This window comes from Notothenia rossii (assembly GCF_949606895.1).
Source record: "Notothenia rossii genome assembly, chromosome: 4".
NCBI classification, from domain to species: Eukaryota; Metazoa; Chordata; class Actinopteri; order Perciformes; family Nototheniidae; genus Notothenia; species Notothenia rossii.
This window is the reverse complement of record NC_136902.1, coordinates 12,496,190-12,509,978: the sequence shown is the minus strand read 5'-3', so window position 1 is coordinate 12,509,978 and position 13,789 is coordinate 12,496,190. Positions and strand designations below refer to the sequence as shown.

Genomic DNA, 13,789 nt, shown 5'->3' with positions numbered 1-13,789 from the left:
ATAAAGGGAAATCGCCGTAGGAAGTGCTGTACGCACTTTCCTCGACGGTACGCAATGTTGGTGAATCGGAAAATGTCAGAAAATGTCTGTACCTATTTTTTGGATTTCTACTACGTAAGCAACCTTCCCACGTGAATCCTACGCACGGCGTTATAAATGAGGCCCCTGGTCTAATGTGGTCCTTAGCGGAAAAAAAATCACTGAAATCTCCCTTTTTTGTATTTTCACAAATAGAATAAAGGTTTCACAAATCTAAAACTGTGTTATAGGATGTTTAGACTCTCTGGGATAATCTAGTCCAAATAAATCGGCTATGCAGCGATTTAAGAGGTACACACACGGAGGATTGTTCGCTCAGCGCTGTAAATTAAGTGTCCCTTAACTTTCCCCTTAACTGCAGAATCGGAAGATCTGAATCGGAAGCCAACTTCAGCGTCGTCACTTATTTATTTGTGGATGAAACAGCACAATGAACTACATCTCTGGTATCGCACAATATACACGTCACCAACACCAGAATGAGGTAAAGTGTTAGCTAATGTTAGCTAGCTAGCTGACATTAACGTTACACATTACACTCGTTTAACACTCACCTCGGCTCTTAAGGAACCGACTAACTCCACTTTTGTATACAGCTCTCATCATGCCCAGACTTGTAGTGATTTTCTCCTCGTTTAATACTTTTCGACTTTTGACTTGCAAAATTATCTTTTAAATTGACAAACATCATGTGTGTAATTCATGGCACAATTCAAACAGGATCGAAAGAAAACTTTTCTCTCGCCATAACACCAACGTCACTTCCGTGCGAAAATTACGACCCCGCCCACGTTTTGGGGAAAACAACGCTGTCATTTGAATGGCAGTCAATACAAATTCTGAAGTTTAATTTCAAAACAAGTCTCAAATAATTTATCAGTTTATACAGCAGAAATACTCGCAGCAAATATTGGGCTACAATGGGTTGAAGAAGTCAGTCCTGATAGGGTGGTGATATGCACAGACTCAGATCTGCTTTGCAAAGTATACAGTCGACAATAACTGTTAGAGAAGATCTAATCATTTAATTTAATCATTGCTTACTGAGACTTCAGAGAAGGGGAATAGATGTCCAGTTATGCTGGGTGTCTGTACATGAGGGGGTTAAAGGGGATGAACATGCTGATAAGTTAGCAAAATATGCGTTACTTAAGGAAATAGCAATACCAGTTTCACTTGGGAAAGGAGAAGGAAAAGCAATAATTAAGATGAAGGGTATGGAAATATGGCAAAAAAGGTGCGAAGAAGATCAGAAAGGGAAGAGATACCACAAGTTACAGAAATCAGGAAAGTGGATAGGAGAATTCAAAAGGACTTAGGAGAAGAGACTGCGGTACTTTAGAGAATCCGGCCGTTTCTCAATCGTGAGGATGCTTGCTTGGTAGCACATGTCTTCTGAGTCACTTCCTTCAGAAGCTAGGCAAGAATCCTTCCTGGCATTCGGAAAACGAAGAGTGGAACAGGCTAGCAAGTGCTTACATTTTCCGCCACAGATTTGGGGAAATTGGTCCGTGCACAAAGCATTGTGGGGATTTGAAGGACGCGAAGTCTACCCATGTGCAGCCTCAAAATTACCCCCAAACCAAGGACACGGCCTCGGTGGAATTCCAAGTATGCTGGAGATTGGAACAGTCCTTCGGCGGCACTCGATGACGTAGCATCCTTGAAATATTGGCTTGGAAGTCAGTTTCCTCGAGATTGAGAAAGTGGCCGTTTCTCAACCCCTGATCTAAAGAACTGGAACGTCACTTATCATAGACTGACGTACTTCCGGGTCATTTCAATCGGTTAGGAAGGTTCCTTAGCTAAATGCAGTGATGCAAATTAGTCGCTTTTCGGCGCCTCCCGTTTTTTTAACGCTGCTTTGGGTGACTTGTGTAATTCGCGGAGAACCGAAGAGTTTGGATCTTAATCTGGATTAAGAGGTAGCTTTTTCTTTGCACAGCATGAGAGAAAGGCCAAATTAATTGGCTGTGATTTTAGTTTTTTTAAGCAGTTCAATAATTTGTAGGGCCCTCTGAGGATGTTGTAAAAAATTTAAAGGAAAAAGGTTCCCCACCCCTGCTGTAAATAATAATAAATAAATAAAAACTTAACATCTCTGTCTCCTATTGATCTGAGTATATTATAAAGAATAGCCAGGTAATTGAAGCATTATAGCGCAGGCCTTTGTCAGATGGTATATTACGTTGTTTTTTTTCTGCTTCGAATAGTTCTCTCTTTTTTCACCATACGTGTGTTTGCATCCCTGTAAATGGACTATTGGACTGCAACCAAGGTTGCGGTTGAATATTCCAAATATCAGCTCCTAACGTCTATCCCTATCGTCTATCTCTTGACCTCTGTGTGAAACGTCACGGGGTTAAGGGATAGTGGATAGGAGAATTAAAAAGGATTTAGGAGAAGAGACTGCGTTAAACCATTATCTGAAGTCTGCAGCTCTGAGCATGTCAGTTGGAGTTATGACATCATCGTGTTCCATCACACAGATGTTTATATTTGAGCTAACGACGTGTCCAGAGATCAAAGGTTTCCATGGTGATCATTGAGAGGAGACCATTTTCATTGTTCTGAATGAGAGATAAGCCTGTTACATGTGATCGTTTTGTTGAAGAACCGTAACAGATATCGGTGAAATTTCAAAGCGTGAAGCATGTCAAGGAAGTTGAGCATCTGAAGTGTACTTTTTGTGTACTTTCGGGTTAATAATGTGGCCTTTTTGGCAGATTAACTAAAAGTGTGTGGCTGCTGTGGTGGGGAAAGGTGAGGCTAAATTTACAATGGGTTTTAATGGAGACATGTTGAACGTTTTTGTCACTTCATGCCCTCAAGAGGCATTTAGTTGAATTATTTTTGCTTAACTATTTTTTATCTTTCAAGTTACGAAATGTTTTATTACGTTTGTCATGAAAAATTATTTCTCAGGAAAATAGGGTTTGGGAATTATGGCAGGTTTAAAAGAAAATATGAAGGCAAAATTAAATCTGTCCTCCACTGTGACATCACGCACTCTAAAATCTGAAAAAGGCCTCTTTACCAAGGTCTGAACAATGTTTAATATCTCTAAAAGTAAGAATCAGATTTAAAAGTTGTGTTACACGAATAATGTTAGAAAGATGTATAACATTTTAAAGTTGGAATGAAGTTTCTGAGTGAAAGTATGAAGGAGCAGTTAGCAGTTGAAGAAGGAGCAGTTAGCAGTTGAAATTGCATGAAGATTGTTGAAGTCTGAAGAGTTTCTCCATTGACTTCCATGTTAAAAATGTGATGTATTATGGGATGTATCGCTGGAATTATGAAAGTTATGAATGACAAAAGTAATAGCCATCGATTCCCGACCGAGCTGAACGTTTTGATGTTTGAACAGAATTTCTGCGATGTTCAATGTCGGGGGAGAAGTAGCGCAAAATAACCCAGCGGGTAGCATAACAGATAGTTGGAATGCTGTATCAGCATTCCCACTAAATTAAGTAAATGTAACACCCTTTTCACCCCGGTTACACTTTTCATTTGCCCTGTACGATGGGCGCTGTAAGTGATGAAAGTGGGGGGTGTTGGCTTATCAGGCGTCCGCAGCTCACAGCAGTGGGCGTGGGATCGAGCGAGAGAGATAAATGCAATTTATGTAAACAAATATTTCCAAGGCACTCCTTTATAATTATTGGGATAAACAGGTTTGAAATCATTTCAATATACTGTAGGACAGTAAACCAAAAATATCGTTTAAAACTTGAGAGATTAAAGAATATGCATAAATAAACGTTATGGTAAAATAAGATATAATGAACAACAAAAATAAAATAAGTTACATTTATTTGTTATTGGCTATAGGTTATTGGTTATGTCCACATACTTATTTGATTATTAAAATATAAACCTATCTTTTTCATATGGGTGTTTAGAGTTGTACCCCTTAGATCTAGTCTCTAGTAATTGGGCGCTCGAAGTAAATTAAAGCATTTTACTTTAAAATGTAAAAAATAAATCTTCCCGGGGGGGGCATACCCCCGGACCCCCCTAGAGGATGTGATCCCCACAGCACCCCCCTTTTCAAACATGTTCCCACGGCTATGCTACTGGGGCATTGCGTTCCAAGATGAGTTGTTGGTTGTTAGAGTTTTTCAAAATACAATGGGAGCCAGAGCCTTTTCTTATCAAGCTCCACTTTTGTGGAATCAGCTTCCAGTTTGTGTTCGGACGGCAGACACCCTATCCGTTTTTAAGAGTGCGCTTAAGACCTTCCTTTTTGATAAAGCTGATTAGATTCAGCTCCTAGTTTTGCTGATAGGCTTAGGCTGTCGGGGGACACCTTACTTCTTCCTTCTTTCTGTCTGTACCTGTGTACTCTCATGTTCCAAATAACCCAGTTTTCCTCAAATTTCTTTTTGGTGTCTATTTACGCGTGAACCTGTCACTGTGGTCCTGCCTGACTTTCATCACTACTTCCCTGATGGCTCCCACAGGATTGTTGACATCCTCGTGGATTCATCTTCTTCTTATAGACACATGCATCTCCAAACATTTGATCTATGTTGTAAATGTCTTATCTTTTCGAGTTAGAACGGCATCTATTGCACGTCTGTCCGTCCTGGTAGAGGGATCCCTCCTCTGTTGCTCTCCCTGAGGTTTCTCCCATTTCCCCCTTTAAACTGTGGGGTTTTTCCTTTTTTGGAAGTTTTACCTTGTACGATGTGAGGGTCTAAGGACAGAGGGTGTCGTATTTTCATACAGATATTCTGTACAAACTGTGAAGTCCACTGAGAATAAATGTAACATTTGTGATATTGGGCTGTATAAATAAACATTGATTGATTGATTGATAGATAGTGTTATTATGATAGTGCTCTCATACTTGTTTGAATCTGAAATTGTACATATTTATATAAATATATATGTGTATGTATATATATGTCTGCATCTGTAGCCTGTTATTGTCTCATTACTATTAGTAACTACATACACATATCGATATGTTGTATAAATCTTGCAAATCAAAACCTTTATTGACCACTAATTACCAAAAATCGCAGTTCTATCTCCTGTTATTAATGCATTCAAACGGCCCGCCACAAACTTCCGGGAACAATCTGAGTCTCCATGAACCACGTGACGATCAAGCATTTTGGACTTCCGCTTACCTAACTCTCTCTATATGCCGCTAGATCTATCTATACGGCGTTGATCCCTCTATCAAATTGGTACAAACTGTTCCAAAAACATAAAGCAAACATGCAAACAATCTTAGATGTTTACCAAGTTCATTATGTTACATTTTGAAAAACCAAATCATTTTAAAGATGGAAGTAAACTTAATGATCACATTGCTGAAAACCAATACAACCCAAAATAGGAAAGACACGACTTGCTCAAATTGAAAAACAGAAAACGTTTTAAATGGTTAAAAATATAACCTATACAGTAGATCCCAAACTCTAACAAATCTTTTTCTTAGTAATATATTGTAATCTATTTATATATGCATTTAATAAGATGAAACCTTCGCCGCCAAGTCTCACAAACAGATCAATCTACTGTAATTGCATGGGATAAAGCACTACTTTTTATTTGTACCTTGAAGACTAATCGGAGCTACACACACCATGCGATAAATGTGTTTTAATGTATCATGGTGGTATTACACTTAGTCTTGCTTTCTCTCCTACCTGAGGCACTGCTTGGATTTGAACCCAGGATGTCCTGTTGACAAGAGAGGTGCTTTGACCAACTAAGCCACAGCATCGTCTTTGTTAAAAGTTTAGTCACATCAAATACATTTATTATTTTTGTTAAAGACGGAACGGAAGTATTTTGTTGAATTTGATCACTACAGTTGGATCTCTGTTGTCTGAGAAAGGAATTTAATTCAACACGTTTTCCAAACCTCAAGGATCCACACAATGCCTTTTTGGTAAGAATGGACAATTAAACATACATTTCGTTTTTTTTGGCATGTTTATCATATAATGTATCATGTGTTATACTTCAATAAGAGACCAATACAACCCGCTTAAACTATGTTGCATGTAACAACTAACTTATAAGCACACCCCTTCAAATTATACATATGTGTGGCATGGCTGAAGTGCTTATTTGGTGTCCATCATTTGAAGGGGCACCAGTGCAATCCCCATCCACTGCAGTCAACATGTCAAAGTTGGCAAGAGACAAGGAGGCAAAAGATGGTGCAAAATGGAGAAAGAGAGCGATGGAGAGTGGTTCAGTTCTGGGACTGTTTGAGAAGAAGCATTGCAGGCCAGGTGCAAAACACACTCAACCTTGGATGAGAAGTAATTATGCAAAGACTGTAAAGCCAAGCAGATACTTGAATCCACATTCTGATTACACATCAGAGTGCAAATTATTTATTTTTCTTACTCACATAAATATTCAAAATGTTGTCAAAGCCTTTCAAACGTCAAGTGGAAAAACAATAAATTATTTAAAAGAATAATTACCATAACAAAATCGATCTAATTGTAAACCACTAGATATGATGTTATTGTTATTAACATATCAATATGTACAATATTTTAAATTACAGTAATACTTTATTCCAGTAATCCTCATTGAAAGGAGACCTCAAAACAGTGAACAGCAGGTCAAGCATTAGTTAACAGGGATTTACCTTTTCCTTCTTCCTGCTTGTAAACCACATTCAATATAAATGACGGAAGACACATTTTATATTAAGTCGTTACAGAGAAAAACAAATAAAAAACAAACCGGCACGCTAATTCTTTAACGTTATTACGTTAAAAAGCTTTGTCCAAAATAAACTACAACACCCACAAGTCATTGCGTGACTTTCAGTTCCGGGGTCGCTCACCACCAGCCTGCTGTCAGCAGGAGTAAGGTGAGGTAAATCTTTGAACTTGTGGTGTTTTATCTAAATCCCAAGTTATTCAAGTATTAAAATACGTTTGATAAAGGGTCGTAGTGTGACACGCTACGTTATATGTGTATTTAAAAGCGTAAAGCGCCGTTATTTTTAGCTGTTAAATCACAATGGTGTCAGAGTCATGAATTAAAATGCAAATATCTTTGTAAAAATGTTGATTGGTTCTGTCAGTACAGCTCTCGTGAAGCTAAAACAACAAATGACACCTTGATCTACCAGTTTATTCATGTATTTTATGTATTAACATGTGTCTCGGAGTGGAGTCGGTTAAACTAGCAGCTAGCTCGCAGGCTAACATCAGCTGGGTGATATAAGGTTAAATGCCTCGGTATAGTTTGACCTTAGCTTCAGGTAACAGTACTCCCCGTCAAGTGCAATAACTCTCTAAGTATTGTGCTTAAAAATACTTTTGCTCAACTTGAGTATTTCCTTTTGACGCTTTTATTAACTTTACCCCACTACATGTCAGAGGAAAATACCGTATTTACTCCATCCAATAAGAAATATGTAATCCTTAAAACCTATTACAGATAATAAAACGTGGATCACACGCTCGGCGACCAAAACAACACCTGGTAAATAAAGTAGGTAAAATGAGCTCCACATTTACCATTGGTAATGTTCTGCTATCATTTAACAAACATTCTAAAGTGAGACAAGGAACTTGCAGTACAAACTTAAAATCAAAAATGTCCCATAAACTGAATGTTTACAGAAATGTTTTTGGAAGCAGATCAGTAATCAGAGACAAAATTGTATATAAAGCGAGAGATGAGTGTCCTTGAGAAACTGAAACATGAATTGCTCCCAGTCGGTGTATGCATTGGAAATATTTTTGTTATGACAATAATGTCTGTCAAATGAATTTAATAGGCTATAATGTAGCCGACTCATAAAATGACAGTATTCACGCAACACAGTAAAGTTTTTCGTTCCAGGGATTTTATTTTAATAACTTGAGAGAGAAAAGGTAAACATGGCTGAAATATCCTGATGTTAATCCCTAGTTAGTGTCAGGGTCTCTAAACACTGGATACTGCACTTCTATTAACATATTTGTATTATGTCCTATCACTAGATCTCCATGCAAACATCAGGGTTATTCTTAAAGACTTGCAAAAAAAAAGCTCCTACCTGAAACGTAAAGAAAATCAAACCTTTTCTTCAGGCTGATCACATGTAAAATGAAGTCGTATCCCTTCATCAAAATGTTAAAAATAGACAAAAAAAACAATTTAAAACTGCTTTAGTTTTCCCTTTAGCTGACTCTCATTGTGTTGGTGTTTTATCCAGGTTAATGTGTAAGTGGATGTAGTGTCTGTGGAGCGCTGTGATGCCCCTGGAGGTCAGATGGCCGTTTCCACATTGCCCTCCTCTGGCATGGAGGATGTCCAGCTCACTGGTTATGGGGATGGTGGGCTCCTATTCCTACTTCTGGACCAGTAAGTTGGAGTATATACACAGCACATACCGGTGGTGCAATTATTCCTCTCATGTCCAATTTTAAACCAAGTTTCTCCGCATGTATTGATTTCAAATATTTCTTGGGAGGGAGTGTTTATAAAGTGTGGTAAAAGTACAGGATCTGAATATATCTTCCACATCTGCTGTATACTCAAAAGAATATGCTCACAAGTTTTCTCCCTCCTAATCTTCAGAGTACATGAACTACTTAACGGTGCACAACCATGAGGTTTTGTTGGACCTGGTGGACCAGAGGCCCTCTGACACACCCCTCATCACTGTGTCCAACCACCAGTCCTGTATGGATGACCCGCACATCTGGGGTAAGAAACAGATGCACAAAGTGAAATCAGACACTTCTACACAGTAACATCAGAAACAGGAAAATAATCACGTGTTTGTGACAGGTGTGCTAAAGCTCAGACAGCTGTGGAACTTCAATAAGATGCGATGGTGAGTTTTTATCATTTCCACACCTCATTCACTCTTCATTTTGGTTTTATGTTTTGTACATTGTGTAATTATTTCTCTGTAACTGTGTAGGACTCCAGCAGCATCTGACATCTGTTTCACTAAAGAGCTGCACTCAAGATTCTTCAGCCGCGGAAAGTGTGTTCCTGTCTGCAGAGGTGAGTCTTTTAGCATTATTAGGGCAATGAAAAACAGCAGTATCATATCATGTGTTCATGTTGTTGGCCATGGATTTCCTTTTTCTTTTAGGGGGTAGAAGATTTGTTAAGTTGTGGTGTCGGACATGAAAATGTAATATGTACTGTGTGGTTAATGGTTGCATTATGATGTTTTTCTTGTAGGTGACGGTGTTTACCAGAAAGGCATGGATTTTATTGTGGAAAGGCTGAACAGAGGAGAGTGGGTTCACATCTTTCCAGAAGGTATTTTAACGTTCCTTCTCACATCTCACTCACTTACTTATTTTTTTGCTTTTTGATTTATTATACATTTAGTTGAAATCCTTTCTTGTTTTTCCTCAGGCAAAATCAACATGACAGAAGAATGTATACGGTTAAAATGGGGTGAGTGCAGTGCATGTTTCTCTGTTGCTCGTTTCCGAAGTCAGCTGTAAACTTCTGAGAGTACACTTGTAAATTAATTGAGCAAAGCCAATTCAGACCACTTCCCATTTATTAACATTTAAATCCTCTGTTCAGGTTTTCTAATTGTCGAATGGTTTGTGTTTATATTTTTACAAAGTCATTACCCCCCCAAAAAAAGTAGTTTAACAAAATCTTGAATTAAGTGAATCATCCGGTTACATACATTTTTATTAAATCAGCTGTTCCCTATTTTATCTTCAATTTTTCAGAAATACCACCTTTACAGGATGACATTCAACAGGATGAATAGACATGGGCGAAAGAGCTGTGCAGCATTCAAACGTTGGTTTTTAGTTGTGTGTAGACATTTAGAATCACGCTTCAGACTCTTGGGTACAGTGTAATACTGCATACAGTGTAAGCACATGTACGTTTAACATTTGTGAAAATAAACAGAGCCAAATCAGTTGTCAGTGTGAAAGGGATTGTGGTTCATAAATATCTGTTTTGTGTTTTAGGTGTGGGACGACTAATAGCAGAGTGCTCCCTTAATCCGGTTATCCTGCCACTCTGGCATGTGGGTGAGTAACAGCACTGCAGCACAAACAGATGCGGAGGACCATACATCATCTCTGTTCTGCTGTTTCATAACTGTGGTTTTAAATAATAAGTCAAAGACAAATGTAGAAATAAACTCATCTGATATATCTTCCTCCTCTGCGACATGGATCTCCATTTTTGTTCGAGATCTGTAAAAAGCAAAAGACTTTTCATTTTATTACCATGAATACACTGTTTTTTTTTATTTGGACTTAATCCTACAAACACTGTGCTGCTTTTACAAATGTTCCCTAATGCACCAAATTTGGATTTAGTACCCGCTGAAAATATTGTTGATTTAAATATTTCCATCAGTTTTTTTGGCATTCAAGAAAAATCCAATATACCCAGCCTTATTCTTTTAAAAACGGGTAAAAATACAAACATTGCAAAGTAATATAAAGTAACAACAACAGAAGTCTGAAATCAGCAGATAGAACTTCATATAGAAACCAATTATTTGTCCTTCTGTGTTTTTGTCTCAGGTTTGAGTGACGTTCTGCCAAACGAGAAGCCCTATGTTCCTCGGACTGGCAAGGTAGGAACACTTAGAGCTAATCAACAATATTTTAAAACTTTTAGTTTATCATGTTTGTATAGTTGTAACTGTTGGTTTGATTTCAGAGAATCACAATCCTGGTGGGGAAACCGTTCAGTCTGAAAGACCTTGTTGAATCACTCCGGGACGAAAACAAGAGCCAGGTGAGGACAGACCATATTACACATTTACACACTAATACATACTACTAACTAATGCTTCTAATGGTGCAATCCAAGTATTAGACTAATGATGTAACTATATTTCATATGCTACAAAGCAAGAAATGGCAGATCAAATGTCAAAATCGTTTTATATTTAAATGCAACTAACTGCTTGTTGGAGTGGATCAAGGCTACAGCTATTATTTGATGTTTTATGTAAAGCTGAAACACTCGGATGATGAAATGTAGCTATTGTGATAATCATTAAAGGACATTTTTAATCAAAAAAAGGACTGTGGATTTGTTGTAGGGCAGGGGTGTGAAACTCAAGGCCCGGGGGCCAAATCCGGCCCGCGACTTCATTTAATGTGGCCCATAAGAGCCTGCAAAGAATATAATATGTTTATTATACGGTTACATGGCGATTTACAGAAGCACGTTGCGAATACATGTAGCAAAATGCTTCTCAAATTTGAGTTTCTCTCAGAATTTACCTTTTTCTCTTCAAAATATGCCTTTTTTTTATTTTGACTTTTTTTCCAGAATGTGCTTTTCTTTTTAAATCATATTGTGATATTCTCACTGAAGAGACTTGCAATTACTTGCCCTAGACTTCTGCTTTCAGACCTAGTTAATTATGAAGTTATTACCCTATCCGATAACAATCCAATGCAGAGGCAATAATGTAATATAATACATATATATATATTCAATATTTATATATGTATTTTTATATAGTCTTAATGTTACAACTGGCCCTTTTGAGTGCAACCATAATGAAAAGGTGTTCCGCGATGAAATTGAGTTTGACACCCCTGTTGTAGGGAAACCTAAAGAATAATTTACTTTTAATTTTCCTTTCAGATGGAAATGAGGAAGACCTTGACTGATTTTATCCAGGAGGAGTTTCTAAGCCTGAAAGCCCAGGCCGAGGCCCTCCATGGGCAGATACAGACCCAGTCCTGAGTCCCTGCTGTCCCTCCTGCTACATGATGATCCTCTACCCTAAACTGAGGGTAACACCTCCTCTCCTGGAAGTCCATCCGCACATTTTCCGCTCCCTCCTTTTTCTATACTGGATCACACATGTTCACTCTGAAATTCCCAATGATCACACTTTTCTTTGCATTTTGGGCAACGTTTTGAAAAAATTTCCAATTCATGTTGGTGCAACAAAAACTTGTTTGTAAATGTTTAAAAGCAGGCATCTTATATAGCAAAATGCATCATTCACTTGCTGCAATAGGCTCTCATCCACTATCATCCTAAAACACGGTTATCCGTTTAGAATAGATTTGATAATTGAGTTACTTGAATTCATACCTATCAAAGCTGTGACCTTAAAGCAGACGGTCACTGAATTGGTTATAGGAGTAAAATATTTTTGAATGTTTGCGGCTTCATTTGGGCATGTAGTACCTTCAGAGTTACGTAATTACTGGTCATTCTAATTGCTCAGATGTGTTTTCAGTTCCCACCAGTACCATAATCATTGGATGATTGTACAATTCAGGATTACAATACAGGACGTAGTGTGTCCTTGAGATGCAAACAAATGATAGAGCAGACTGGAGTCACTGAAAATGATTATAACTTTAAGGTTTGGATCTTGAATATCTAAATCTAAATTCAGTCCCCTGTGGATAGTGGTGATAACAGCAAGTGTAATACTACAGCAAACACTTGTTTAGTAGCTACTTTCTATAAGAATGACAACAAAAGACAAGCAGGTGAAACCGTTTACAGCGCAGCCAAATGAACTCAGGTTTTTTTGATGAAGAAATCAGCCTTATTACATCATACTTTGAGTAACAGGCGCCTGATTTCACAGCACAGGTATATTTCAACATAACAGCAGGACACAGTAAAGCAGTTGGACTTCGCAGCCTTTTGCTATCCACACTTACAGTTATTACACGCAAGAATTTAAAAAAGTTGTTGAACTTATTCCCAACATTAGCAGAATCGATCCATATTGGTGTTGTCTGGCGTCAGGGTTGAATCAACCTGTTTGCCCACAAAACTGGTGTTTGTTTAAACTCTATTTATTAGTATGCAGTGTGATGTAGATTTATAAATCTTAATCTAATGAAGACTTTTAATCAGCACTGTTCTGCATGGTTAATATTTACAGCTTAAGCATGCAGAATAAATCATTGAAAAGGTAGTATGATGATAGTAGATTCATTTGCTTCTATTATGTCCATGCCGCTTTGGGTCGACTGTGAAGTTATAATGTTAAGTGTACATTTTAAATTAAGTTTGCAAATATTTTATTTTAGTAATGTAGATACTTTCTTTTCCAGATGAATTTCTTTAGATCCATTCAACCTGTGAATGCTACATCATTACAGATGTATATACCTTCTTTTATCACAGAGATCCATCACTTTTATAAGGGAGGATCGGCCATGGCGTAGTGATCTGTGGTTACTATCAAATGTGTCGCCTTACTGTGATTGCCATTATTTCCTACTGTATGTGAATGCCAATAAATATTCAACTTTTCTAAATTTGATTTGTGTGTTGAGAAACCTAACACCCACCTCCGAATCCAAACCGCACATAATGAAAACATGTCATCATGTCATATTAAAATATATTACATTAATAGTGAAGCACTGCATTATTGTATGATTTGAATGTACAATCTTAATCTGCAACGTAAAAATAACAATATTCAGCATTCATTATTGATGCATTTAATATCACAGATGTGTTATTAATAATCTGATTCTGAAAGTATAAAGTAGCAAAAAATACTAAAGAAAAGTACAAGTATTTTAAAGTTGTAAAGTATTTGTCGTACTTTTGTTGTACCACTATTGGATAACATCAGGTTTAGCATTATCATCAGTATATCCTTAAATTACCAAAAGGAAAAATATGCAAAATAGGTATGCACAATTTCCCATTTAAGAATAATGAACGTTATATAATTAAGTTATAATAGTTTACGCATTAATGTGTAAAGTTTAACTTATGAGACATTGTAAGTGTGATCAAAATCAAGTTAACTGAAGCTGTCGAA

General features: G+C 37.4%; 1 protein-coding gene across 3 annotated transcripts; it reads left to right on the top strand.

Moving 5' to 3' along the window:
* Positions 1–6,815: 6,815 nt before the first annotated feature.
* tafazzin (tafazzin, phospholipid-lysophospholipid transacylase) lies at positions 6,816–13,271 on the top strand. 3 transcript variants are annotated; one of them, XM_079676732.1, is made up of 11 exons: positions 6,816–6,892; positions 8,231–8,379; positions 8,596–8,724; positions 8,809–8,854; positions 8,945–9,030; positions 9,214–9,294; positions 9,394–9,435; positions 9,975–10,037; positions 10,542–10,594; positions 10,681–10,758; positions 11,623–13,271. In XM_079676732.1, exons 2-11 carry the CDS (start codon positions 8,271–8,273, stop codon positions 11,722–11,724), a joined length of 789 nt encoding a protein of 262 aa, XP_079532858.1. In that variant the 5' UTR covers positions 6,816–6,892; positions 8,231–8,270; the 3' UTR covers positions 11,725–13,271. The 3 variants fall into 3 exon arrangements, with proteins under 3 accessions (XP_079532858.1, XP_079532859.1, XP_079532860.1); XM_079676733.1 differs by having other exon boundaries at positions 6,851–6,897; XM_079676734.1 differs by lacking the exon at positions 6,816–6,892 and adding an exon at positions 7,499–7,521.
* The last annotated feature ends 518 nt before the right edge of the window (positions 13,272–13,789 follow it).